Source organism: Pipistrellus kuhlii, unplaced genomic scaffold (genome assembly GCF_014108245.1).
Source record: "Pipistrellus kuhlii isolate mPipKuh1 unplaced genomic scaffold, mPipKuh1.p scaffold_m20_p_8, whole genome shotgun sequence".
NCBI classification, from domain to species: Eukaryota; Metazoa; Chordata; class Mammalia; order Chiroptera; family Vespertilionidae; genus Pipistrellus; species Pipistrellus kuhlii.
Genome location: NW_023425584.1, coordinates 23,584,027 through 23,610,709, shown reverse-complemented (window position 1 = coordinate 23,610,709; position 26,683 = coordinate 23,584,027). Strand labels below are relative to the sequence as shown.

The 26,683-nt window shown below is 41.8% G+C and overlaps 1 protein-coding gene across 4 annotated transcripts in view; it reads left to right on the top strand.

The window, feature by feature from the left end:
• ARHGAP26 (Rho GTPase activating protein 26) overlaps nucleotides 1-26,683 on the top strand; it is a 408,339-nt gene that overhangs the window by 204,869 nt on the left and 176,787 nt on the right. For all 4 annotated transcript variants that reach the window (XM_036423211.2, XM_036423210.2, XM_036423209.2 and 1 more), the window contains exons 12-13: nucleotides 2,744-2,780; nucleotides 25,728-25,793. In XM_036423211.2, coding sequence (XP_036279104.1) covers nucleotides 2,744-2,780; nucleotides 25,728-25,793 — 103 coding nt within the window. The remainder of the gene's footprint in view (nucleotides 1-2,743; nucleotides 2,781-25,727; nucleotides 25,794-26,683) is intronic.

The following is a 26,683-nucleotide window of genomic DNA, read 5'->3' as shown; positions in this document are numbered from 1 at the left end:
TGATGTTCAGCAGGAGCTAGATCATACCTACATCAAAGTATATAAAGACAGAAAGCTAAGAAACTTTAGTGTGGCCAGATCTCAGAGTACTCTGGCTAATCAGGACAGGTAGACTATAGCTTCTGTTGGGTTGTTGAGATCAGGCTTGTTTAGTGATTCATGTCCCCTTGAATTGATCCTGTAGAGTTGTGTGTGTCCTTTTAAGACAATGGGTCTGGAGGTGCTTCCTTGAAAGTATATAATCTGAGATAGCTCTGCTAATCATGAGCCAGGCCTACTGCTAGAGACCTTTCATTTTATTAATAGGAAAGTGTCCTTGCCTTTGAACTTCAGTCTGGGCAACTGTGATTCCTATAGAAGATTTTTCCAGAACAGACTGACTTTTTCTAAAGGTAAATTGTGAACCCTTTGCCTCTGCCAGTATGGAAGGTATTTATGGGGAGGCTTGGTAGTTGTGAGCATTTGCAACTGCCTGGGAATTAAAATAAGACTGGAGTAACCCTATAGAGGCGAGATAGAATAGTGTGCCACCTCCCAGTTCTGTGTCCTTGGACAAACTGTAACTTCTCTGGGCCTCAAGGTCCATCCACATCTATAGACTGGGAATAGCACTAGTACCTAACTCATAAGGTGGTTTCAAGGATTAGATGATGTCATATGTTGTACTTGGTAAATGTTGAGTAATAAAGATATCCCCTGTTAACATGGTTAGTTTTTTTTAGTGCATAGGAAGCATATGAAAGCTTTCCTTGCCCTCCTCACTTTCCTCGAGATAAGAGGATACAACCCTCTTACCTTGCCATTATCTGGCCTTTGTGAGGGCAAGGCTCCTCCCAGACCCCGGGCCTTCCTGGTTGGGCCATGTAGTCACACACTCCTGGCAGCAAGGTTTATTAGCTTCATTTCAGAACTCATTCTCTTTGGCTCATTTACTAAACTAGACAGAGACTAATGGCCTGGCCTCAGAGGATCAGGCAGCACATGTTTCTGGTGCCTTTGGTTCATTGATCACACCTCTCCACTTTGGGTAGTGCTTGGTTGTTCCAGACAGTGGTCTCCTGAGACCAGGAAACCTGTTTGGTGCAAACTCACCTCCTAATTAAGGAAGGCTGAAAGCCTTGCATTTTGCTATTTATAAACAGGAGCAAGTGTCTCTGGGATAAAATGTTTGGATTTAATGGGAGGGAGGGCTGGAAAAACACACACCAAAACTTGCTAAAATATGGTCTCTTTCCTTGCAGTTCCCTTACCCAACTTCCCAAGGTTAGTGAATGCCATCCACCATTGATCACTGGTCTTAGCTATTATGAGGTCTCTCATTTCCCTGACAGGTCACAAGGCCTATGAGATTGCATCACTGCCCCTCTGCCCATTCTTAGTTCCTACCTTACACTGATTGCCAACCATACTGGCCTTCCTCGGTCCAAAAGACCATGCCTTTCCCATCTCAAGACCTGCACTTGCTGTTGGCATTGGCCCCCAGGTCTTTCCAAGGAGGTCCTCTCATAATTCAGGTCTCATGCAAATGTCATCTTTTCCCCACCTCAGGTTCACAGTAGACTTTTATTTTCTCCATTCTACTTATCAATATTTGAATATCATATTTGTATTTCTGTCTATTTCTGTTCAGTTCCCTAGAAGGCTAGTTCCAGGAAGCAGAGGTCATAGCTGTTATGTTCATTTGTATCATTATAAGCACCTAATAAATATTTGTTAGATGCATGAATGAATAAGCAAATTAATGAGTTACACGTAACTTTAGAAATTACCTATTCAAGAAGTCTTCAGACTTTTCCTAGACAGTATCCCCTTATTTGATAGTCACATGAATAAAGTGAGGGAAGGAGGACATTTGGATACTTAGAGTCTTAGCTAGGAATGTTATACCTCCATTTTGAAAAAAAAAATTATATTTTGAATTCTGTGAACAAAACAATTTGTGGAAGTTTGTTTTCTTTCTTGTTACACAAGTACCTACATGGTATCATTTATTTTGCCCCCTGGCCCACTGAGTCTAAAATATTTAATCCTGTCTGGTCCTTTACAAAAAATATTTCCCAGCTCTTGCAATATGTCACTGTCTGTTTTATGTGGGCGCACTTTCCCTTTCATGATTCCTGTAAATCATTTAGGGGTTTCTATTGTAAAAGTAATATATTTTCCTTATAAAATTCAAATTTACAAAAGGGTAAAAAATGATTGGTCTCTTTCCCCAGTGTTAACACTTAATGGTTTGTAATGTATCTTTGTCACGAATTTGCCACTTACTAGCTGTGAGGTCTTAGTTAACGTCTCTAACGCTCAATTTTCCATTTGTAAAACAGTGGTAATAACAGTTCCTACCCAACAGAATTGTTTTGTGGATAATTTGAGGTAATTTATGTGAATTGCTTACCACATTGCCTGGTGCACAGTTAATGCTTAATGATTTATAACTAATTTTAAATGTTTTCTCCTTTTTAACTTTATATATACACACAGGCTGTTTTTAAAAGAAAGAATATGATTTTTTAAAAACAATAAAGTTCCACAGATGATTCTAATGTATAACCACTTAAAAACAATTGAAGTAAGTCCTGGGAACTAGATAATTATAGAGAGGATTCATATTTGAGGGCTAGCTAGAAATTGCCTTCTATTTTACAGCCCAAACTTGGAAAAGGGGAAAGGTATTGGTATCTTTCAGTGAACCTGTAGAGTGGTATAAAATGCACATAAGTGAATGTTTATTTCTATTTTCCAGGTCTACAACTCGAACAAAGACAATCAGAATGAAGGAAGTGAGTACTGTGGTTGATAATTTTCTGTGGTTGGGGTTGGGATTGGGCTTTGAGAAGTTGCTACTCCAGAGAAGAGCCACCAGGAGGTGCTGTGGGCATGTTGGGTCTGGCCCATTCCCACCCAGTGCAGCCTGACAGGCTTCCACCCTGACACATTGGTTGACTCCAGGATATTCAGTGAGCCTGTCTGACAAGACTATAACAACACTTTGCATTATATAACCCTTTACACTATACAGAACATTTTCATGTACATTAGTTATCTCAGTTAATCCTAGGTCGTCTTAAAACCCTCCCTCCAATCATCACTTAAAAGTCACTTAAATCCAATCATACTCAGCTCCCAAAGAACCCTGCCTATGAGAAAGCCAGAATTGACTTTGCCTCCCACACTGTCTTGCTCAAAGGACTGGAGAGGCAATAACTATCTCAGTGGTCGTGTAGTGTTCTTTGTTGCCTCTGGAGAGGAGGAATGGAGATAGCCAGCTCTGTAATAATATTCCTCTTTGATGAGAGTGACCCTGGGCAGCCTCCGTAGAATATACAGGACATTCTCCCTGCTGCTGGCTCTGAGCACTCTGGTTAATTATGATTTCCAAGGGCACCTGCAGCTTTATAAAGACAAGGGGATTAAAACAAAACTGCTGCTGCTAGAGTGTTTGGCTGATTATCTCCTTGGTGCACAGGAGAAAAAAACACATTCCTTCCAGGTTGCTACAAGAGTACAAAAGAAATTCTGTCCCCTTGCCTCAAATTTGCTTTGTAAAATTTACTTGGGGAAATTTTTTTTTTTCCCCAAAGGTAGCCCTACCATGAATTCCAGTCATGTCAGAAAAAATCAGTAAAAACAGTATCTGCCCATGTGAACAAAAGGATGAGCTACTTTGCATGTGTGAAATCCATTATAGGACAGAGATTTTCACTCTTTCAAAAAAAAAAACAAAAAAAAAAACCCACAAAAACCCAACAAAACAAATTGTACCAGGAGTTTTTTGTTTGCTTTTTTAATCCTCACCTGAGAAATTTTTAAATTGATTTTAGAGAGGAAGGGAGTGGGGGGAAGGGAGAGAGAGAGAGAGAGAGAGAGAGAGAGAGAGAGAGAGAGAGAGAGAGGAGAGAGATTGATTGCCTCCTGTTCCCATATGCATTCCTACTGGGGATGGAACCTGCAACCTGGGTATGTGCCCTGACCAGGAATTGAACCGTAACTTTTCAGTGGATGGGACAATGCTCCAATGGACTGAGCCACACCAGCCAGGGCTTTCCCAGGAGTTTTACATGAGATATTAAGTAATTTGGAATGGTGGCTTTTGGTAGGATGAGACCTTTAGGACAGGAAACAATGTTTCTTTGTTTTATTTCCTTTTTCTCCTTAATAATTGAACAAGGAAAAAGTTTTTCAAGTAAATATTCAAGGAAACAAGTCATTTTTTCTTTCCTTCTTTATCAGGTGGGATTGTTTTACTATGTTTGAAATAAACTCTGGGTAACTTGGGCTAAAATAACAATAGCAAGAGCAATAGTAATAATCATGTAGGAATATGGAAGGCTGTAGGGTAACACAGTAAAGTAGGAAGAACTGAAGAACCGGGATCCATCTCTGGGGACCCAGGAACTAATGAGAAAGGGCCTCTTCAGTGGTATTTTCAGGATGATACAACTCTAAACTGTTTTTGGTTCTTGCCTCTTCTGAGAATTCAGATCCCCCAGGAAAGGCAGCATCAAGCTGGTCCTGCTTGGGTCCAGCCAGGGGAAAACAAGACACCTTGATTGACTGTTTCTGCATAAAATGGGAGCAGAGTTGTTTGCCAGAGGGAAATCAGGGAAACCACTAGGACAAGAGAGCCAAGTAACAAGCAAGCCAAAGTAACAGATGACCATACCATATCCCTGAGACATACTCCTTATAAGGACCCAAGAATTGAGGGGGGTGAGAAGCATAGAAATGGAAACCCTCAACCTGAAGTTTCCTTGTAACTATGGTCTTAAGAACTTGCTTCTCTCTGCTTTAGATAGATACTAATAGATTTGAAAGATGACCCTGATTCCATTGGTTAGCATTATCAGCTCATTCTACAATTGCAGTAATTTGCATTTTTACCCTACACCCACCCGTAGTGCTCCTTGCCCAGGGTCTGAATTCGGCAATTCTTTTTCTGTCTATACCACAATGAAAACTATTTTAAAGTTAAGAAGTCAATCTGATATAAATTTAAGAGTGAGGTATTGCTCTTTTTACCTTCAATAACCAAACTTCAAATGTCTAGCATTCTCTTTCTAAAAAATGTTTTGGTGGGAATTTGAATGCCAGCATTTTATCACAGACCCAGAATGGGCAGGTAGCAAAAGGAAATTTCTCTGAGACACTTCTGAAGTTGTTTTTGTTTTTCATTTTGAAATTCCTCTCAGGGCCTACAGCACCCATGGGTTATAAGACATGGCCATAAATAATGTCTGTCAACTGCTGGTATTTTCCAAATAGCCCAGTTGCCAGAGAGTGAATGGCAGCAGATAAATATATGTGCAGAGCCTTTATCCTCTCCTTTCTATTCTCTATTTTGATCTCAGGTATAGAGAGATTGAATTAAACATACTCCTCCGCTGGTGGCACATTATCATCACAGGGCCCTCCATTCATTTTCATTCTTTTCTCAATTCATATTCTTTTTCTCTCCTATAGGCTGCCATTCTAATGTGTTCTTTTAATCTGTATTCTCAGACAATGTGTATATATTTTTTATCTACCTGTGTTTTTAAGTGACACAAGTGGTTATATGTATTGATCAGTTTACTTTGCTCCCTCAGCATGGTCTTAGAAGCCATCATATTCCTCTGTCTGCTTCTATTAGGTCTAGTAATAATTAATGTCGTTTTCTAATACTTTTTTAAATCGAATTTATTTAAACAATACAACAAAATTAGTCAACAATATAGTTGCCGTTGTTTTCTACTACTTGTGCCCAACGCTCAGGAAGCATTTTAATCCCTCTGTTGTAAAATTCTTGTGATTTTGATGCAAAAAATTCGGTCAATGCATTTTTGAGGCATTCTTCATTATTAAATTTTTTTCCAAGAAGAAAGTTTTGCAAAGAACGAAACAAATGGTAATTGGAAGGGGCAATATCAGGAGAATATGCAGGTTGAGGGAGAACTTCCCATTCCAACTGGTGCAGTTTTTCAGCAGTGATTCTTGCAGTATGCGGTCGTGCGTTATCGTAGTGAAGAATTACGCCCTTCCGATTAATCAGCACAGGTTCTTTTTCTCTTAAAGCTTGGGCTAACCTTTCCAATTGGGCAATATACACTGCACTTGTAATGGTTTGGTTAGATGGTAAAAGTTCATAATGAAGAATTCCTTTAAAATTCCACCAAACACACAACATCACTTTTTTCGCATGCAAGTCAGGTTTTGGCGTGGGCTGCGGAGCCTCATTTTTGTCCAACCATTGAGGCCACCTTTTCAAATTAACATACAGCACCATTTTTCATCTCCGGTAACAATTTGCTCTAAAAACGGCAAACGGTTTTGACGAGAGAGGAGCGAGCTGCAAATTGTGACTCTTTGATTACGGTTGTTGTCGGTCAACTCATGAGGAACCTATTTTCCAAACTTTTGGACTTTGCCAAGTGCACGCAATTGATTGGAAATTGTTTTTTGTGAACAATTTAAAGTTGTCGCAAGCTCTTGTTGGGTAATTTGAGGATTTTGCACCAAAAGAGCTTGAAGAGCTTCTTGATCAAAATTGGACACATGGCCTCAACCACTCTTGTCATCTAACGAAAAATTTCCCTCGCGAAATTTCTCAAACCAACGCTGGCATTTTCTGGCGCTAACTGCATCTTGACCAAGAGCACTACAGATGTTTTTGGCAGCCTCACTTGCTTTTCTTCCTAATTGGAATTCGTAAAGCATGCAGTGCCGAATATGCTCTTCATCCGCCATCTTCTTAGCCCTAGTTTTGCAATAAAAACCAAACCAAACACAAACTTTTTCAAGCAAAACTTGTTAATTGCACTTCACACGTTCTGTAGATACCACGTGTTTGAAGGTTATGTCAATACAAGTCAATGCCAAGCAAGATTTTAAACAAATGTTAAAAAACGACATTAATTATTACTAGACCCGATAGATCCTGGCTTCTATCTGCTGCACCCTCCATGGTGTAGGACACTGTCATCTGTTTCTGCAGAGATGTCCTCCACCTCCTCATGCCTACAACTCCTCATCACTGCTAACGACACCAATATCTCTTACCTGTTTCCCTGTGTGGCAGTTCTTTGGGTTATATGCATGAGAATTTCTGGTCTGTTAAAGGGGTGCATAAACAGAGTTTTAGGGAGGACTCTCATGTCCTTCTCCAGAGCAGTTGGTTCACAGTCCCACCCACCCTCCTTGAGGATTTCTCCATTCCTGCCAGCTCTTGCCATTATTCAGCTACCTGAATAATGTTTTTTGTCAGTCTTAGAAAATGATAGTTCATTGTTTTAATTTATTTAGCTCATTTCTCTGATAACTAGTGAGCTTGAGCATCCCTGTATTTGCCTGTTTACTGGGTTTCCTCAACTGTTTTTTGCCTGGTTATGTTCTTTGCCCATTTTATATGGCAGGTACCAATTTTTCTTGTTGATTTGTGAAATTCTTTCTGTATTCTAGATATCAATCCCTTGGTAGGTGTAGACATTTTAAGCAGACAGAGGATTATGGATGGCTCCTAAGATATTTTAAATATTTCTTCCTATCTTATCATCTGTCTGTTAATATTATGTGTGATATCCTCCCTTGAGTATAAAGCCTTACTCTTTTAATATTCAAATTCATCTCCTTTTTTTTTTTTTTTGCATTCTGATTTATGATTTCCAAGTTGTGTTTTAAAGAAGGCCTTTCTGACCCATGTCACCAAGATGTGCACCTACATTTTCTTTTATTGGCTTCATGATTTTATCTTTCACATTTGAGCTTCTAATCTGATCTCTACCATCATATATGGTGTTTCATGAATATCCAGTTTTGTTTTTTGTCTATATGAGGAGTCCGTTTTTCCACCAACATCTACTAAACTGCATTCTCTCCCCCTTTGACCTCTGCTGCCAGCTTTCTTATACTGTACATTAGGTTCGCTTATGTGAGCTCTGTTATGAGTTTCAGCTCTTTATCTCCTTGGTTTATTTATTCTTGTGCTCAGACCTCTCTTTTTTAATAGGATGACTCTGAGGCCGGACTTAATATCTGATAGTTTAAATCTCCGGTCTTAACTCTCCATTTAAGGGTTGGCTCAGCTACTTGTGGAACTTTATCCTTCTATATAAATTCTGGAATATATGTGATAAGTTCCTGAGAAACTTAACATTTTCATTTGGGATTGCATTGAGCAACATTGATTAATTTGGGGATATCAACACTTTCATATTAACTTACCTTCTCTAAGAGTGTGGAATGCCTTCCATTTATTCAGACCACCTTTGTCATTTATTAGAGTTTTAGTTCTCTGCCTACAGATCTTGTGCATTTTTTGTTTGGTTAACTCCTAAATACTAAATTCAGAAACCACTCTGTTGTTTTGCCAATCTTAAGGACCTTTCATCCCCTGGATTTTGTGGACATCAAGGATCCTTCCCTGGGTACCTAGAGTATCAGGAATATACACCAGTGACACTGAGTTTTCTCTCTTGGCCACATTCTTACCTGGTAGAGAAGAGAAGGGAAAAGATGGGCATAAGGGTAGTAGAGAGGAAGTAGGGTTTATTGCTCCCTAGGCTTCTTTACTGAGGGTGTCATCTTACAGTGTCAATAATCTGGACAACTGATACCTGGCACTTGATTTGCCCCCTTTCTTATTACAAACAATGGGACTCTGCATTGGGCCAGAATCCCTCCTCCTGTCCCAACCTCTGTGGCTGCCTTTGCCATCTTCATGTATATCTGCTGCGCCTGCATATCCTGTTGCTTGCCCTGCCTTTGGCTACAGCTATGAGAATTGGTTTATTCTCTTTTGAATTGAGCTCAGGTCAGAAGCAGGAAGAAAAGCCAGGAAATGGCCTGTCTTCAGCCCAGGCAGCTGTTGTCCTGTGGTCCCACCTGGGGAACAGTTAGAAAGCCAAGAACTTGGCCAAGGTAAGAGCAAGGGAAAGACAGGCTTTTCTAGTGTGAGCTGGTGTTTTCCAAGGTTGACGTTTTAAATGAGAATGCCACTGCCTATTAGCTGTAAAAAGATTAGCTTGTTTACAGAAGTGCTGCTGTCCCGTTGTTCCTCCAGCTGTTTGAAGGCTGAAGGCTGACAGATTGAGACAGAGAGGGCTTCTTCTCCTAATCTTGATTTCATAGTGCCACTTCTGTTAATGTGCATGTTAACGCAAATTCCCGAGGTTAATCGGATTACATTCAAAGGGACGTGCCATCTCATGCACCTCAGGGCCTAGCTCAACCCTGACCGTCTAGCTTTCCAAGAGGACATCGCTGTGGCTTACTCTGCTTCCCACTCTTGTTTTACATTTTCCTGGTTGTTCCTGAAGCTTTATTAGATTTAACTGCAGGAGTTCAGGTTTCCTGTAGCTCTTCATCTGATCAAAACCTATCAGAGCTCTTAAAGGGCCCGTGGTCCTAGGAGACCTGAGCACTGAGGGATAAAGGGTATTCACAAATAAAATGTGCATCTCTGTCTTTATGGAGTATATCCTCTGCTGTTAAAGCTCACACCACTGGGAGACAATAGACAAATGTGTAGGTGTGGGTGACATTCAGATGTCTGTGGATGTTACCAATGCCCAGAGCTGATTGGTTTGAGATAGGCTGCCATCTAGGCTAGAGAAACTTAAAAAATGGAAACTTCCCAGCTACCCTCCTCCCAGAAAAATGAAATATAACATCTCTGCTGTGCTTCCAAGTCATAGTCCTTTTATTCCCAGTTTGTTTTTAATCTAGTACTCTCACAAGAATCATTTGTATTTGTATAATGCTCACTGTATTAATACTTTGTCAAGTTATCATCCATACTGGGATGTGGTGGCAGAGCAGTGACTGGAGAAAGAATGACAAGTTGGAGTTAGGATTTAGTCACATAGGATATAGACATTGATTCTAAACTTCACTTCTAAGCAAGTTGAAAACATATATGTTCACTTCCTATAAAAATAATATGAAATCATTGTAGAATATGAAGAAAATATAGCAGTGAATCTAAAAAAAACACAATGTAAATCATCTATAATACCACCCTCCAGAAATGCTTACTTCTTGCCTTTTTTTTTGATGTCTTATATATATTTTGTCAATGTCAATATGTATTTTGACTTCATTGGCATTATACTGAATATACTTGTTTCCAGGCATCTTCTCATGTCTCAAAAATTATTTATAAATACCATTTGTAATGATTGTTTATTATTCCATTGTACAGTTAAATCCCAATTTGTTGAACCAGTTGTTATCATTGGACTTGAATGTTCTTTCCAGACTTTTGACATCATGAGTAACATCAGCCTGAGCATCCTTGTTCCTCATTTTTACATTCCACAGATAATTTCCTATGGGTGGGTCCTGCCATGTGGACGGGAGAGAGCTGTTTCTTCAAGGTTCCTGTGTACATGGTGTGGATTAGCATGCTGACACACTGGCTGTGGAAGCCTCGATCAGAGTGGACCTCTCTATGCTCCCATTTCCTTTTCTGTAAAATGTTGTGAGGATTAAAGTTCAGCACAGTATCTGACATGTTAGCTAGTAAGTGCCTAATTCTTATTGCTTCTTGCCGTTCTCATTGTCTGGCCATGCCAGTTACTCCCTCACATGAGAAGAGAAAGCTCACCTGATTGGCAGCGCACTGCTCCTGAGGGGAGCATGGGGGAGAACCAAGGCAGCTACCAAACTGCTGCTGTTGTTGGGTTGGTGCCTGATGAGTGTGAGTTCATTCAGTCCTCATGAGTGCATTTCTCAAAGTGGGCAATACACACTGCTGGTGGTACCCCAGATCCCTTTAGGTGTCCCAGACACACACTTTAAATTACCATTTAGATTTGGGGGAAGGGATTGTGTACAGGGAAGCCCAAGTTTTAAATGTTATTGTTTAGCACAGGGGATCAGCTTTTTCAGTTAAGAGCAGTGATTTTGAACTCTACTGTTGTAGCATGAGAGCAGGCATAGACAACAAACATGGCAACAAATGAGTGTGGTGTTTATTAGTAAAACTTTATTTACAAGCCAGGCAATGGTGAATTTGTCCCACAGCTTTATACAAGATTACATTTTTAAAAATTATTCTATGATGGCAGGAAGTTATGGCAGGAAGCATGAAAATGGTATGTGAATGGTTGCTATTTGCAGAAATGCTGTTCACAGCTGAGTTTACAATTGCGCTAACAGGCTTAAGAGTTTCAGGTAGCACAGTCGAGGAGCAGTGTGGCTGGCTGTCAAACCGGAGTCTGCCTGATGGCCCAAGCCATCCTCTTCTCCCTCCCTTTCTCAATATGTGTAAGATCTTGGCTCTGTTCTGCCATCCTGTTATTATGTAGCCAACCCACAGAGGCTGGAAGGAGCTATGTCATCAGCCTCCAACACCTAAACCACTTGGCTCTTTGTGGTTGAGTGGCCATCCCATATTTCACCCAGTGAGCCTCGTCATTTGAACTATTGGTGGCTCCTCACACACCAGGCCGGGCCCTGGAAAAAATTCACATGCTTCAGTGACTTTCCAGCTTCCCTGGTACAGAACCGTGACACGGCCCTCTGCCCTCCTGGAGGCATTCGGCAACTCATCCAAAGCTGCTTCATATGTTGTTTCTGTTATGTGTGCTCACCTCTCTTTAGGTGCTCAGTCAGATCAAACTCCCAACAGTGTTCTATCAAGGCTTTTCTGGTTTCATGAGGATGCGTACGAGATGGAGAACCAGGAGAGGAGACAGGAAGCTCTGTGGGCTCGCTGCCCTGACTCTGATATGTACATTTTCTCCCATCTCTGTGCCTCAGCGTCCCTTGATCTGCAACAAAAAAAGATAATCCATCTTGGAGACTGCAGGGAAAGGTGTGATGGAATTGCATGGGTCACTGTGTTCTTTCAAAGGTTCTAAAGCCCCAGCTGTTACTAAAAGCCCAACAGTCTCATGAAAGCGGCAGAGGATCAAAAAAGAGGATTTTCTTTTTCCTTTCGCTTCCAGTCAACCTTCGGCCTTTTGCTGTTGGAACATCCACAGCTGAGAGACAGGAGGAGGCAGTCGCTGGTAACCAGGATCCCTGTGGGATCAGAGCCATCCAGTGGCTGCCAGGTCTCCACTGGTCGGTGGCTTATAAATAGAACATTTCCCCTTTTAAACCTGAGAAGGATGGATGGCATGATGGGCATGGCGACCTGGCCTCCTGTGCGCTGGCCCACGAGGCAGTCAGCTGAGGGCACCTTCCCCTTCAGCTTTCCATCCTGGCCGCCAGGCCTGGGCCGAGAAGACAGGCACGCACTCCCTGCCCTGCCTGCACTCCCTCCCAGTTGTCCTGCTCCCTGCTTGGCCTTTTCCTTTCTCCTTTCCCCTCCCTCTGTTGCATGGCAGGCTTCTGTGGCCACCACTTTCACGCCTGAGCCATCCATCATCAGGCGAGACCTAAGTGCTGACTCTGCACCTCACACCTCGCTTTTCGTTGTGACTTGTGTGTGCAACACAGTTGCTGTGGCTCACATTGAGCTCAAATTATATCTAGTTGAACAGTAATACCCAACTCGAGAATAGCCCCGACTGAGGGGTTGAGGCTAGTGAGAGAGGAAGAAGATGGAGCAGGTTGTTTTCTCAGAGATTTTATTATTGGGGTTTCCAGCCCCAACAATATGACTGGCAGTGGTGCTCTTTGGACTCGCTTGGACCATCAGAAGCCTTGCTGCTTGTCCTTATTGACACTTCACAAATCCATCCTCTCTCGGAGCCAACTTTAGACTGACAGATGCAGTCAATGTGTGACTGTGCTGTGGCCTAATATTCTCCTTTCCCTTGGCAGTGTGGGCTCTGTCCTGACAGCCTGGCAGGTGTGAGCCGCCCCTTGGCAACCCCAGTCTGGGCTTTAGCCAAGCAACAGTCCCTGGTTGCATCTTTAACTCCTAAAGCTCAGTGCAAAGGTTCTTGAGGCACAGACAGAAAGATTTTCTCCAAGGCCACCAGGGGCAGGCTCTGCATTAATGTCTATTGAGCACAGACAATGTACTGGGCAATGTGCTCAGCATTTGACATACATTATGCTATTTGATCCTTATAAGGTAGATAGCATTGTTGACCCACTTACAGATTAAAAAAAAAAAATGGGCTTCATTCTGAGTGCAAGTGTGTGGTTACTTAAGATCATGCTTTTCCACCCTAATCAGAGTGTTCAGAGAACGTAGCTTACATTCAGCATGCAGTTGCAGCAAAGGCTGTCTCGAGCTGCTGCCCACAGTGTGGACACTGTTGAGTGGTGTTTGTGATTACACACCAGGAGTGGGTTCCCAGGCTCACAGCTTACTGAGTGTGTGGCCTTGGGAACTTAATTTCGCCAGGCCTCAGTTTATCTGTAAGATGAGGATAGCTTTGCTGAAACCGGTTTGGCTCAGTGGATAGAGCACCAGCCTGCAGACTGAAAGGTCCCAGGTTTGATTCCTGTCAAACCTTGTACCTTGGTTGCGGGCACATCTCCAGTAGGGAGTGTGCAAGAGGCAGCTGATAGATGTTTCTCTCTCATTGATGTTTCTAACTCTCTATCCCTCTTCCTTCCTCTCTGTAAAAAATCAATAAAATATATATTTTAAAAAAACGATGAGGATAGCTTTAGCACCTCTATGTCATTGGCTTATTGGGAGGATTAAATGGGATTAGGATGGGAATCTTTAGTTCAGGGGTCTGGTATTCTAGGCAATTATTAAATGTTGTCCTCTACTGTTATTATTGTCAATGATATTGTCCAAAACCAGAGGCTATTTATGTAGAATCAAGACACGAGGCAGTCTCTATAGAGTTCCTTGGAGTGCCTTCACAGACATTGCCCTATTTGATTCTCACACGGCCTGATCTTACCTAGGTGGAGAAAGGTCACAGAGTGCAGAGCTGAAGGATGCCTGTGTCACACAGCCGCTCAGTGGGGACTCCAGGTGCCAATGTTAGGCCTCTGATCTTGAATGTCTTCTCTTCCCTTGCCCTTTGCTGCCTCAATATTTATTGTGACACACACACACACAAAAAATCTAAATCATTCCTATGCCAGATGGAGGTCAGGGGACAGGGAGGTGAAGGCAGGAAAGGGACCTAGATGGTCAAAGGCAATTGGTTCTCAGCTTGACACTCCTCTACTCTCAGAAAGCTGGAGTTCTCTTTTTGGTTGAGAAACCAGAGCACAGCCACCCAGGCCTCAAGGCAGAAAGGAATCGAGGCCACTAGACTGTAATTTATTCTCGAGATGTCCAGATCTCAGTTCGGGAGACAAATGGCCCTGATTAGTAAGCTCTTTGGTGGGCATTAAGTATTGCTCCTTCCCGGCTCTCCTGATTCAGAATTTTAAGGTGGACTGGGAGGCTGCAGGTGTAAAAGCACACCAGGACACACTTCGTACCCTGCAAGCTGATCTATCTGCAGCCCTCAGCGTGTATTGCGTAAGAACCCAGACACTGGCCACGCTGGCTGCCTGTGTCTTGCCAAGAACTGTAACACTTTACAGCTGTCCTAGAGCCTCCCTTGACTCAGACTGAGAGCTGGCAGGTTTGTTCCTGGCCCAGCAGGGATTTCATCTCTTTTCCTGCTACCTATTTTACTTTGTCTACTCTGTCCCTCTCGGCTTACTTCTCTCTCTCTCTCTCTCTCTCTCTCTCTCTCTCTCTCTCTCTCTCTCTCTCTCTCTCTCTCTCTCTCTCTCTCTCTCTGTGTGTGTGTGTGTGTGTGTGTGTAAAAAAAACAGATAGCTGCCTGTGTGTGTGGTATGCTAGGGAAGAAAATTCTGATCGTCAGCGTTCATGCTTAGAGGCCCCGGGATGAATGAGATCCCTGCAGGTCCTGTTTGTCTTGTGCTTCTCACTGCAGGGCGCCGTGCAGCCAGCTGCTCCCCATCCAAGGCTCCTGCAGTGTGGGGACTTCTTTACCTATTGGTTTCTCGTGTCTCAGCTGGTGAAAATGTAGACTGTATTTGTTCCTTCACTCAGGAAATATTTATTGAGACTATAATAATGAACAAGGCAAATAAAGTCCCTGCTGTCATAGAGTTATACTATTGAGAAAAACTGACAACAAGCAGTAGCATGTAAACAAAGGTTATACTTTCAGATGGAGAGAAGTGCAATAAAGAATGAAGAGCAAAGGGATAGAGGGTGAGAGGGAAGGACTACCTGGAGCAGAGAAGGTCTTTCTGAAGAGGTGACATTTGAGGATAAATCTTAACAAAGGAAGAGGAGGAGGGAGGCATGTCAGGAGCTGCTAGATGAGCATTACTAGTAGAGGGACCAGCACGTACAAAGGCCCTGAGGGGGAGGGAATGAACTAGCTGTGTTATAGAAATATCAGAGAGGACCATTGTGACTGAAATGGAGGAGACCAGAGGGACAGTGGTCAAGTAGGCTAGGACTAGACCCTGTGAGGCCATGGTCAAGAGATAATATTGTGTTCTGAATGTCATGAGAAATCCCTAGAGAGTTGTGATCAGGCAAGTGACATGAGCCAATGTCTATTTTTGAAAGATGATTCTGACTGCTGATAGAGAATTAACTGTTGGGGGCAAAAGTCGAAACAGTTGAGAGGCTATTTATTGTAGGACTCCGCGGGTGATAGTGATTTGGATCAAGGTATCAGCAATGGAGGTGGTGAGAAGTAGTTGGATTCTAGATGTGTTTTTAAGTTATTATTGATGGGACTGGCTAGTGGATTGGATGCAGGATGTTGAGAAAGCAAGAAGTCAAGGGTGTCTGCGTTGAAGTAGGACAGCTTGCTGGTAGTACCCTCATGCCTTATCTTCTCATCCAGGTTGAATATAGTGCCTAGTCTGGGACAAGTTAGGACAGGAGCTCCAAAATTATTGATGTATCATCTTTATGATTTTTTTTAACATATCAATATACTACCTGTATTATTACTTACTATTTTTCTTTATATCAATTCACTTTTTAAGCCTAAATTTATTTTAAAAGAAATATATCATGCAATGTATGATAAACCAGTAAGTTTCCAATATTCATTAAAGTAAGTGTACAACTATTATAAATATTTCTTTGTGAACCACTTAGAACCATTTGATATAATACCAGTGGCACAAGCCGACATAATAGCACTGGTGAATTGTTATTAGATGGAGAATGTAATATAGATATTGGTAACCGATTAATCATTTCTGTTTATCTTCAGTGGTAACATTTTAATTGCTTTGTATATAGTACAGTGTTTTGTGAAGTGTGATTCTCATACTTACTGAAGCATAACACCTGGGAGAACACTCAGAATGTGCTGTGCAGTAAGCATGCCCCCTCTTTCCCTGGTCTGCTGGATCAGAGGACTGGAGTTGAAAGTGCAGGATCCAGAAAACGTGATCCCAGCCCCTGTCCTTTACTGAGCAGCCACCTTAACTTTGGCAGAAAAGTAAGGGAGTAGAATAGGATGAGCTAAGAAGTCAGCAGGAGTTAGAATCTTGGTCCCACCACTCTCTAATGCCATAATCTTGCAGAAGTTACTTAACCTTGTTGGAGGTGAGGTTTCCTGCCTACAAAATAGGGATGGGGGAGGGTAGGGTGCATTTAAGTGCTTCGCCTAGAGCAGCACAGCCTGCTTACTGAGTTATCATTGTTGTTACCATTTAACATCACAGACCTGGCTTTTCTCATTATCTAAACCTAAGAGATATATTGGGAAAATCAAATAAACTATAATTTATTCTATAAATGGTAATGTATTATCTCTCATTATACTTATTAGTGTAGAAACACAGCAAGAAGTTATTAGTAAGAATGGTAACAATATTTACCCTCTGGGATTATTGTAAGGATAACATGGATTTGAATATGACAAGTATTTTATCAACTGGACAGTTCAACTCAAGTATTAGAAAGTAGTAACATATTGGTAATAAATGGTAATGGCCATTTATTAAAAACCAAATAAGTCACAGTTGCTGTCTATTTCATTTGACCCTTTGCAACGACTAGATGGGTTATCCCCACTATCCAGGTGAAGAAGGGAGTCTCTGGGAGGTGAGGCACCTTGCCTAAGATCACACAACCAGTCTGAGAGTAGCAGAGACAGGATACTTCTCTTTAAAACTTATTGTTCTCTTTCCAAGACATACCATTTGTGTCTGTGTGATTTCAGTTAATATTAACCTGTGTTCATATCCCCCAAATACATACTGGTCTGAGAGCACAGTATGTAGGCATTGGAGTTGGATGGAGCTGATCCTGGATTAAAAATCAGCTATGTGGTATCCCCAAAGTAGAGAATTCACACCTGGACAATGAAGAACCAATCGGCCAACTTTCCTGGGCTCCACTGGAAATTTCTGAGAGCTGCATACAGTTTCTAGGGGCCCTGGTCAGACAGTCCTAGCAACTCTGAGGTTCCACATAGTAATTGAAAATGTGCCCTCTGGGTGTGTGAGCCAATGGAAATCTGTTCTCCAGGTGGATTTCATATTTATTTCAATGTGGGTGTTTTTCTTCATGGCTTTTAATGGCACTGAAATTGATTAAATTCAGAAGGAGCAAGGCAGGCCAGACTCTAAAGAATAAATCACATTGGGAAATTGAACAAATTTCTGTGGTAAGAACATGCCCCTGGAGCTGTCCATAAAATGTCCATATAATGGTGGCCTGCTCATAGTAACTCTAGACAATCTCTTATATCCATCCCCGTCAACTATAGGGTAGCAACTACTTTTACCTCTCAGTTCTCATGTTTTTATGCAAATATGCAGCACTTCCAGCAAATTCCATTTCTCCCATAAAATTTTTTTAAAAAATATATATTTTTCTTAATCAAAGGAAAGTTGAATAAGTTTTTTGGGAAAAAATTCAGGCTGGGAAAAATTTGTTGAATACCAGCTTCAGGAAAGTGGTAATCCATTTTACTGGGTGTTGAGACTGATTCAGTCAATGAGCACCTCTGCTTTGGAAAGGATTTGTCTCCTGAAGGTCTGTTTGAATTCCCAGTGGGCCTGTAACGTTGGGGTGTGTCCACAGACCATGTGTCCATCAGTCAACCTATGGTATGGAAAGCCCCCTTCTGTTCAAACTTGATTTGGCCACTTCTTGCCTAATTTCTTGGCATTCTGAGTACTGAGGATTAGGGTAGGGCAGTGGTCGGCAAACTCATTAGTCAACAGAACCAAATATCAATAGTACAACGATTGAAATTTCTTTTGAGAGCCAAATTTTTTAAACTTAAACTATATAGGTAGGTACATTTTTATTAACTTAATTAGGGTACGTGGTATTTTGTGGAAGAGCCACACTCAACGGGCCAAAGAGCCGCATGTGGCTGAAGAGCCGTGGTTTGCCGACCACTGGGTAGGGCAACAGTAGGTCAACAGTTTTTAGAAAAGGGGCTCCTGGACCTGAAGAGTGAGATCTGTTGGGTAGACTAAGCTCTGGGGGAGAATGGTCTTGATTTCTAGGGCATTTCTCAACCTTTAGGGCCATCTGACTAATTATATGGCCCTGCTACTGTGATGGGGAGGAACCCCCTCCCTCTGCCCCTCACCAGCCCAAGGTTTATGCCACCAAATACAACTTGGTGATGATAATGCCTCGATGAACAAGCAGAGAATTTTTAAAAGTTCCAGGAAAACCTAAACTTGGTTTTATCTCTTCTGTCTCATGTCTTGGCTTGCACAGTTTTTGCTTTTCCTTTCTCTTGAACTCATTTTTGGGGCTGTACTGCTTGATGGTAGTACCTCTTTGTATTGATACAGGAAGGAAGGAAGAAAAGGAAGGAAGGAAGGAAGGAAAGATAGAAGGAAGGAAGGAAGGAAGGAAGGAAGGAAGGAAGGAAGGAAGGAAGGAGGGAGGGAGGGAGGAAGGGAGGGAGGGAGGGAGGAAGGGAGGAAGGAAGGGAGGGAGGGAGGGAGGGAGGGCCCGAGGAAGGAATGGAGGAAGGGAGGAAATGGTTAGATCAGGCCATTCATTTCTTTATTTAACACAAAAGATGAAAAAGCTGAGGGTCAAACTTCAATAACTCACCTACTCTCAGAGGGTTGATATCAGTTGAAATCTGAAAGATTGTTTTTGACTACACCACACTGCCCCTCTGCATCTTTCCCCACCGCCAGTCACCATTTGCCTGTCCATGCACCCGAATGAAAAATTATACAAAATGAAAAACTGAATGCTGCTTCTTCCTGTCCAACAATGTAGTAAACCGTGAAAAGGATATAGTATCGAATAAAATAAAGATGTACACCGACCATTGCCTTCATGGATGCATATCTTGTTTGGTAGACATCTTTTGTAGGATTAGACAACTCAATGTAAGCCTGCAATTGTGCTCTATACTTAGATGAACATGTTGATGGTGCTATATCCTAGTATGTGTTAGGGGCATTAACCTAGATAGAGAGGTCAGGGAGGCTTTTTTGAGGAATTGATACTTAGGGGAGACCTGAGGATTCGGAGTTAATTGGGCCAAAGGGATTCCAGGTGAAATTCACAGCTTGTGCTGGGGAGAAAGTGGCAAGTTGGATGCTCTGGACATAAGTCAGTTGGGATGCTGTGATCTAGAGGAGAGGCATCAGACAAGGCTGGAGAGCCAGACTGGGGCTAGATTATAAGGGTTCTGAGAGTCATATTAAGGATTTGGGTTATCCTCCCGAGAGTGGGGTTCTTCAGAGAGATTTTAAACAGGGAAGTGCCATGGTCTGATTTTGTCAAGATCCCAGGGGCTACAATGTAGAGGACAGATTGGAGGAAGCTAGTCAGAGGTTATGGAAGCTGTCCTGGTAACAGATACTGGAAGCCATGACCAGAGTGGTGGTGGTGAAGATGGAAAGAACTAGACAAAATTGAGAGACATTCAGATAAAATTGAGGGTCTTGGTAATTATTGAATATGAGGGGTAACAAAGATGGTGGTGCTAAGGGTTATGCTCATGGTTTTATTGTAGTTCTCTCCCTCTACTGTCACCTACATGCCTCTTTTTTTAAATCCTCACCTGAGGACATTTTTTTTTCATTGATTTCTAGAGAGAATGGAAGGGAGGGAAGAGAGAGAGATGTGATGGAGGAGGAGGACCGGGGGGAGGAGGGGGTGGGGAGGAGAGAGAGAGAGAGAGAGAGAGAGAGAGAGAGAGAGAGAGAGAGAGAGAGAGAGAGAGAGAGAGAGACAGAGAGAGAGAAATATCAATATGAGAGAGACATATTGATTGGTTGCCTCCTGGGCACCTAGGAGGCGCTGGGGATGGAACCTGCCACCCAGGTACATGCCTTTAACTAGGAATCGATCCTGAGACACTCTGATGCTCAGGGCAATGCTCTAACCACTAAGAACACTAGCCAGGGCCACACCTCAGTTTTTTTTTTTTTTTTTAAAGGTATAAAGAGCCAGGGAAAGTGTCTCAAATGATGTACCATGAGGTACTTGAAGCTGCAGAACATGGTGGTGGTTCTGCTAAAAGCCATGTCTGTCTACCTGGCCCACCACCCTCCTTCCTTTAGACAAGGAAATAACTTGAGTTTTTGTAAACAGCAAAATAGTCAATTTCTGGATCTAACCTGCCTCTCTAATCTCAGAGTTCTTATCCTAGACACGATAGCATAAACCCCAGTAGTCTGCCCGGCACCCTCCTCCCGCTTGTGCTCTAAGACTCTGCTGTTGACTGAGAGTCAGCCCACCTCCCCTGGGTTCTCATGTTCTCCGTAGAACTTTGGGAAATAGGTTTGTGTGACCTGTGCCCTTTCCTTTCTTTAAAAGGAGACAAAGAAGCGAGGCTTCAAAAGTTGAAATGAAAGTTAAGAGGACGACACGTTTCTAACTTGGCAGGTCAATCTGGGTATTTGGTGCAAGCTCTCTGAATAGTCATTATATGGCAACTGTTGGGCTGCCCTGTGTGTAACCCTAGGCAGAGCTGACCTCAGGCTGAGGAAAGTAGATAAGTTTTGGCCTGCAAGACAGTGAATGTCTGGCGCGCATAGGAGTCACAGTTCCTGCAACAACTCATCGCAAGTCAAATTAAGGGAATAATGCAAGCCTAGTAGATATTTAATGAGAGATTATTTCTAGAGATTATAAAGATACAGAAATTGCAAATAAATCCCTGACCTTTCCTGAGCCTTGGCTCAGTGAAAGAGCTGAATCACCTGCTTGAGGGGATTAAGAAGAACCGCTTCCATCTGTCGGGCTGCTCAGACTTTTTCTGTCATTAGCAACTGTTCGGCGGTGATCCTCTCCTAAACCTTTTAGTGGGAACTCGATTTTCAGAGTTAGGAGGTCTCAATTAACTTAGATTAGGAACCTGCTAGGCAGAGATCAGGACGAATGATCGGCTAATGTATGCACTGCCTATCATATTAGTGGTACTCAGGACACATTAAATAAAGCAGTTTTTAATCATTTGTAACCTAATCATGACATCAGCAGGAAACTCAGGTTGATGAGAGTAGAAGTCAAACCTGTGAGAGAGTAATAGGCACAGATGGAGAGACAGAGCTGCAGGGAAGTGTGGGGCCGCAGGTAGCGATGTACCTTATAGCTGTTTCAGCTTAGAGAGCTACAGCAACGGTGATACAATTGTACTTCATGAGTTTCTTGTTGGATACAGTGGTTTGACATGCATCTCATTTCTTAACACAGTTTTATCTGTTTATAACTGCAATAATTATCATCATCATGCAACATAACAGGCCAGCAATTACCTAGAGCTCTTAATATTTGACTTTGCAATATGTAAGCAACATATACATTTTAACTACTATATACTAGTGAGTACTACCTTATCTGCGTTATGTGTAAGGCCTTTATGTGTAATATCTGTGTAAGATTTATTTAAAGAAGGTGTTTGCTGGCTTAGGACAAATTGGAGAACGTCTGATGCTGGGAAAATCAAAGGATGAGCATTTACTCAGATTTCAGGGGAAGCGGTGGGGGTGGGGGTGGGGGTGGAGGACTGTGCTTTGCTGATTTCCAAAAGTAGTAATTGTAGTTAATGTAGGTTAGTGGAATTTAATTTAATTTTTTGGCAATGCACTTAGAAGGTTCTATTGTATTCTTTTCTATTACCTGTTTCTTACTGAGGACAGGACCTTGCTTCCCACAGTTCCACATGAAAAGACTGAGTTCCCTCTCTAAGGCTGTCTGGCTATGTCATTTCTTTAGCTACTTGTGCTAATGAATTTTTGAGTATGTATCTTCCTGCGACTGGGCGCATCACTGTCAGCTGCCAGGCTATTTCTAATTTTCAAAACTTTAGTCAGTGTTCACAGGGTAAGGAAGCAAAATAGTAATTTTTCTGAGCAGAAGTTCATTGATGCTGTGTTCACAAACCTACTCTTAAAACATCCAAGTTTGGAATCAGCCCTGGCTGCTCACCCAACACTATACAAAATGACAGTTCTCTCTTAGACGTCTATGACTCTCATCCCTATGCAAGGATCCTCTTAAGAACCTCTCAAAGGAAGAACTAAAAGGCTTCCACTGACTGTTGAGTCAGTTATGAACATTTTGGAAACCTTAAGTATAAAAAGTAATTTCCCCTCTGACAAATACATTCTAGTAGGCTCTATATAAATTACTGTGAAAAAGGAAGAAAACCCTCCTCTGTGTCCAAAAAGATGCCCAAGATCCTTAGTCATCAGGGAAATGAAGTCAAAGCCACAATGAGATACCACTTCACACCCACTAGAATGGCTATAATAAAAAAGACAATAACAAATGTTGGCAAGGATATGGAGAAATTGGAACCCTCATTCATTGCCAGTGGGATTGTAAAATGGTGCAGTGCTTTAGAAAGCAGTTTGGCAGTTTCTTAAAAAAGTTAAGCATAGAGTCGCCATGTAACCCAGCAATTTCATTCCTAGGCATATATTGAAGAGAAATGAAAGTATGCCCACACAGAGACTTGTACACAGATGTTCTTAGCAGCATTTATTCATAATAGCCCAAAGGAGGAAGCAGCAGCTGATGAGTAGATTCAGGAAATGTGGTCTATCTAACAATAGAATGGTATCTATAATAATAAAAGTGTAAGATGCTAATTAGACCAGATATCTGTATAGACACCCTTTCTTCAGGACAAAGCTGCAAGGGGGGAGGGGTTGGCAGAGGTGCCAGAGGCCCCTGGCCAAGGGGCAGTGAGCAGGGGCCAAGGCTGAGGCAGAGGTGGCAGAGGGCCCTGGCTGTGGCAGTGGTGGCAGCGGGGGCAGTGGTAGCAGGGGCCGAGGCCAAGGCCCTTGCACGAATTTTATGCATTGGGTCTCTAGTTTCATCACAAAAGAATGATGTATTGATGTTAACAGCAGAGAAGTATCTTGAAAATATTATGCTAAATGAAAGAAGCTAGACACAGAAGACCACATGTTGTATGATTCCAGTTACATAAAATGTTCAGAATAGGAAAATCTACAGAGGCAGAAAATATATTAGTGGTTTCTAGAGGCAGGAATAAGGGGGAAATAGAGTGACTGCTAATGTGTATGAGTTTTTTGAAGGGGGAAATGAAAATGCTATAGAATTTGATAGTGGTAATTAATTGATAACTTTGTTAATATGCTAGAAATTAATGAATTGTGGGTTAACTCTGTGATATGTGAATTATATTTCAATGAAGCTATTTTAAAAAATCTTTTCCTCGGTTTCAATAGTTATTTGGCCTGTGTATTATAATTTGTTATTAAGTTTAGGAAATATCTATGGCATGAGTTAATTGAGTTTCACTTGGAAAAATAATTTTGATTTGGCTTCAGCTTCCAGTCAGAAAGCCCAATATAACACAATTTGCAAAGTAAATACTTGGTTCATACTAGAAAAGCAAGGGATTGATTTATTAGGCTTTTTACAGCTTTAAGGGAATGTAAGAGCAATGTTTTGTATAGCAGTTGGTTTCTAGGTAGAAAAGCACTCTTTTCCTCCTTTTCTAGTACTTTACTTACTATCCTAGAGACCAAGTGGTTTGTAATCAGTACCACTAAGCACTAAGCTTGCATGTAAGAACAAGAGTTATTTCCCTTTGGGAAGAGAAGTTTGGGGAAATTAGCATTCTAATTTGATTTGGATAATTGTCATTGATTTTTTAAAAAGGGTTTTTATCTTCACTGGATCTAAGTTTGCTCATAGACATTAAGAATTGGAGAAAGATTCCATTTGGATTAGATCCAAGAGGAGTTCCAGTTCTGCTCAGTGCTCAGAGTGTGCAAGTTTATTTCTTGCCCTGGGATGATGACAAATCACTTATAATACTCATCTTCCTACCTTTTGCCATTTCCCTCTCTACTCTGAACATTCATTTGTAGAATGTTTTTTCCTGATATCCCAAGGAGGTCAAAGATGAACCCATTCTTAAAGATGACCACACAGATCTTATTACTGGCTAAGAGAGCGTGGGGATGAATTTTGAAGGGTTTCCAGCTTCGTTATCAGGGTGGGAATTAGTTCTGTGCTGTGGAAAATGCTGCTACTGTTGATCTACTGTTTTCTGAGTGACATTAGTGGGTTTGGGAGCTGCTGAGTTACCACAGAGAGCACACAGAGGCTGACTCTACTTCCTGCCTTAGTTCCTCTGCCTCAGGTAGCTTCTCTGTTTAATTTTCTTCCGGGTCTTTTTTCTTCTTCTTCTTCTTTTCTTCTTTCAGAGGCTGAACTTCGCTACTTCTCTGCGAAGAAGCTTCTCTTTTCGTCTCGGGTGCGGGGGGGTTGTTCCTCTCCCTTCTCTTCGTCTTTTCTATCTTCGTCTTCCTTCTTTCTTTCTTCTTTTCGCCTCCTTCTTCTTCTTCTTTCTTCTTCTTCCTCCTTCTTTCTCTTCTTCTTCTTCTTCTTCTTTTGCTTCTTCTCCTTCTCTTCCTCCTCTCCTCCTCCTCCTTCCTCCTTCCTCCTTCTCCTCCTCCTCTCGTTCCTCGTCCCTCTTCCGCCTTCCCTCTTCCCTCTTCCCCTTCCTCCTCTTCCTCCTTCCTCCTTCCTCCTTCTCTTCCTCCCTCTTTCCCCTTCCTCCTCCCTCTTTCCTGTCCCTTCCTCCCTTCTCTTCCCGCTTCCTTCCTTTCTTCTTCTTCTTCTTTCTTTCTTTCTCTTGTTTTTCTTTTTTCTCTTCTTTCTTCTTTTCTTTCTCTGTCTCTTTTTCTTTTTCTCTCTTCTTCTTTCTTCTTTCTTCTTTCTTCTTTCTTCTTTCTTCTTTCTTCTTTCTTCTTCTTTCTTCTTCTTTCTTCTTCTTTCTTCTTCTTCTTTCTTTCTTCTTTTCTTCCTCCCTGAGCAGGAGTTTATTTCTCTCTTTAATCCAGAGTCACATTTAAGGCAGTTGGTTAAACGGGTTCTGGGGTGAGTCTCCCATATATTAGACCTGCAACTTTGGTCAAGATACCTAGCTTTGCCAAATCTCAGTTTCTTCATCTTTAATATGAAGCCAATGATAGAATCAGCCTAGAGGATTTGCTTAGGAAAAAATGAAATAATCTATGTCAATAACTTCTCCAACATTTATGCTTTTTGAAGGTGACCAACAAACAGTTAGTCTTCCAGCTTCTGATATTAACCAAACAATTTAAAGGATGCCTAGTTATTCTTTTGGTATGCTGCTCATCACTGAATGCTACAGTTTCTTTAACTATACTTGCAGAGTTACTGTGAAATTTAAATGAGATAATATACACAAAACACTTATAACTGTACCCAGCATGTGGTAAGCTCTTAGTGAATAATAGCTAAAAAATTATTCCCATGCCCATTTTGGGAAAAATTAAAAGGATATGTGGCTACACCATGGGACTGAGTCATCTTGGGTTGGTCATGCCTTGTCCCAAGGTTGGTTTGTGCTGCCAGAAACTTGAACTCTATACTCTCCCTCTTTCAGCTGCACAGTTGGACAGCATTGGCTTCAGCATAATCAAGAAATGCATCCACGCTGTGGAAACCAGAGGTATGTAGTTCAACAAATGACATTGTTCTCAGCAAAGGCCACACATTTAGACAGGTGTCAGACCTGAGACCTGCTACCTGCTGATTTCCAATTTTAAGTGACTCATGAATCCCCAAGTCCCATGGCCAGTGTGTTTCTATGAGTTGTGTTGCAGAGGCTCTCAACAATTTGGTGTCGTTGACTGCTTTGATCTGAAGAAAGCTTTAAATGCATACATATCAAATACTTGGGATTGAAAGGAAACCAATTACTAAAGTTCAGTTATTAAAGTACTAATAATATATGTTGTGATGCAGTAATATGTGTTTCTTTGTTAACACTTTAAATAAGTGGTGGTTGATAAGTTGCTCCATTCAGAAATATTTCAAGGTGTCTGTAACAGTTGTAATATGTTATGAAAACACCTGTGACTTCTGACCAAGTTGCAGGCACTGCTGAATCTACTATGATTTGTTGCTTATATTGTAATGGAAGGGAAATGCTTAATTTTCATTTAGAAGTTAGTGAAAATAAAGCTGTAATTGTGTTCCTCAGTTCATAGACACCCTGAATTCTGTAGTGGACCTCTTAATGACCATGGACCCTAGGTGAAGAACCTGCTCTGGGAGCTTGTTGCTTGGGACCATCCAGGCAGAAGGAAATGTCCAGGCCCCTAGTTTCCTGCAGTGGCCCTGTGGTCAGCCCTGTCTGTCACACATTGACCTTTCCTGGGTCCAGAGGAGCAGGGCTTTGAGATCAGGGAAGTTGTTTCATCCCAATGGTCTCCATCCCCTCTTCTGAGGTGACCACAAAGGCGATTCCTCGGTTCTAACAGTTTGGAGCTTTGAGTGAATTGGTCTGTTGAGTCCCTTACAAAAGCTGGTAACTATCTTTCATTAGGCTTGATATGA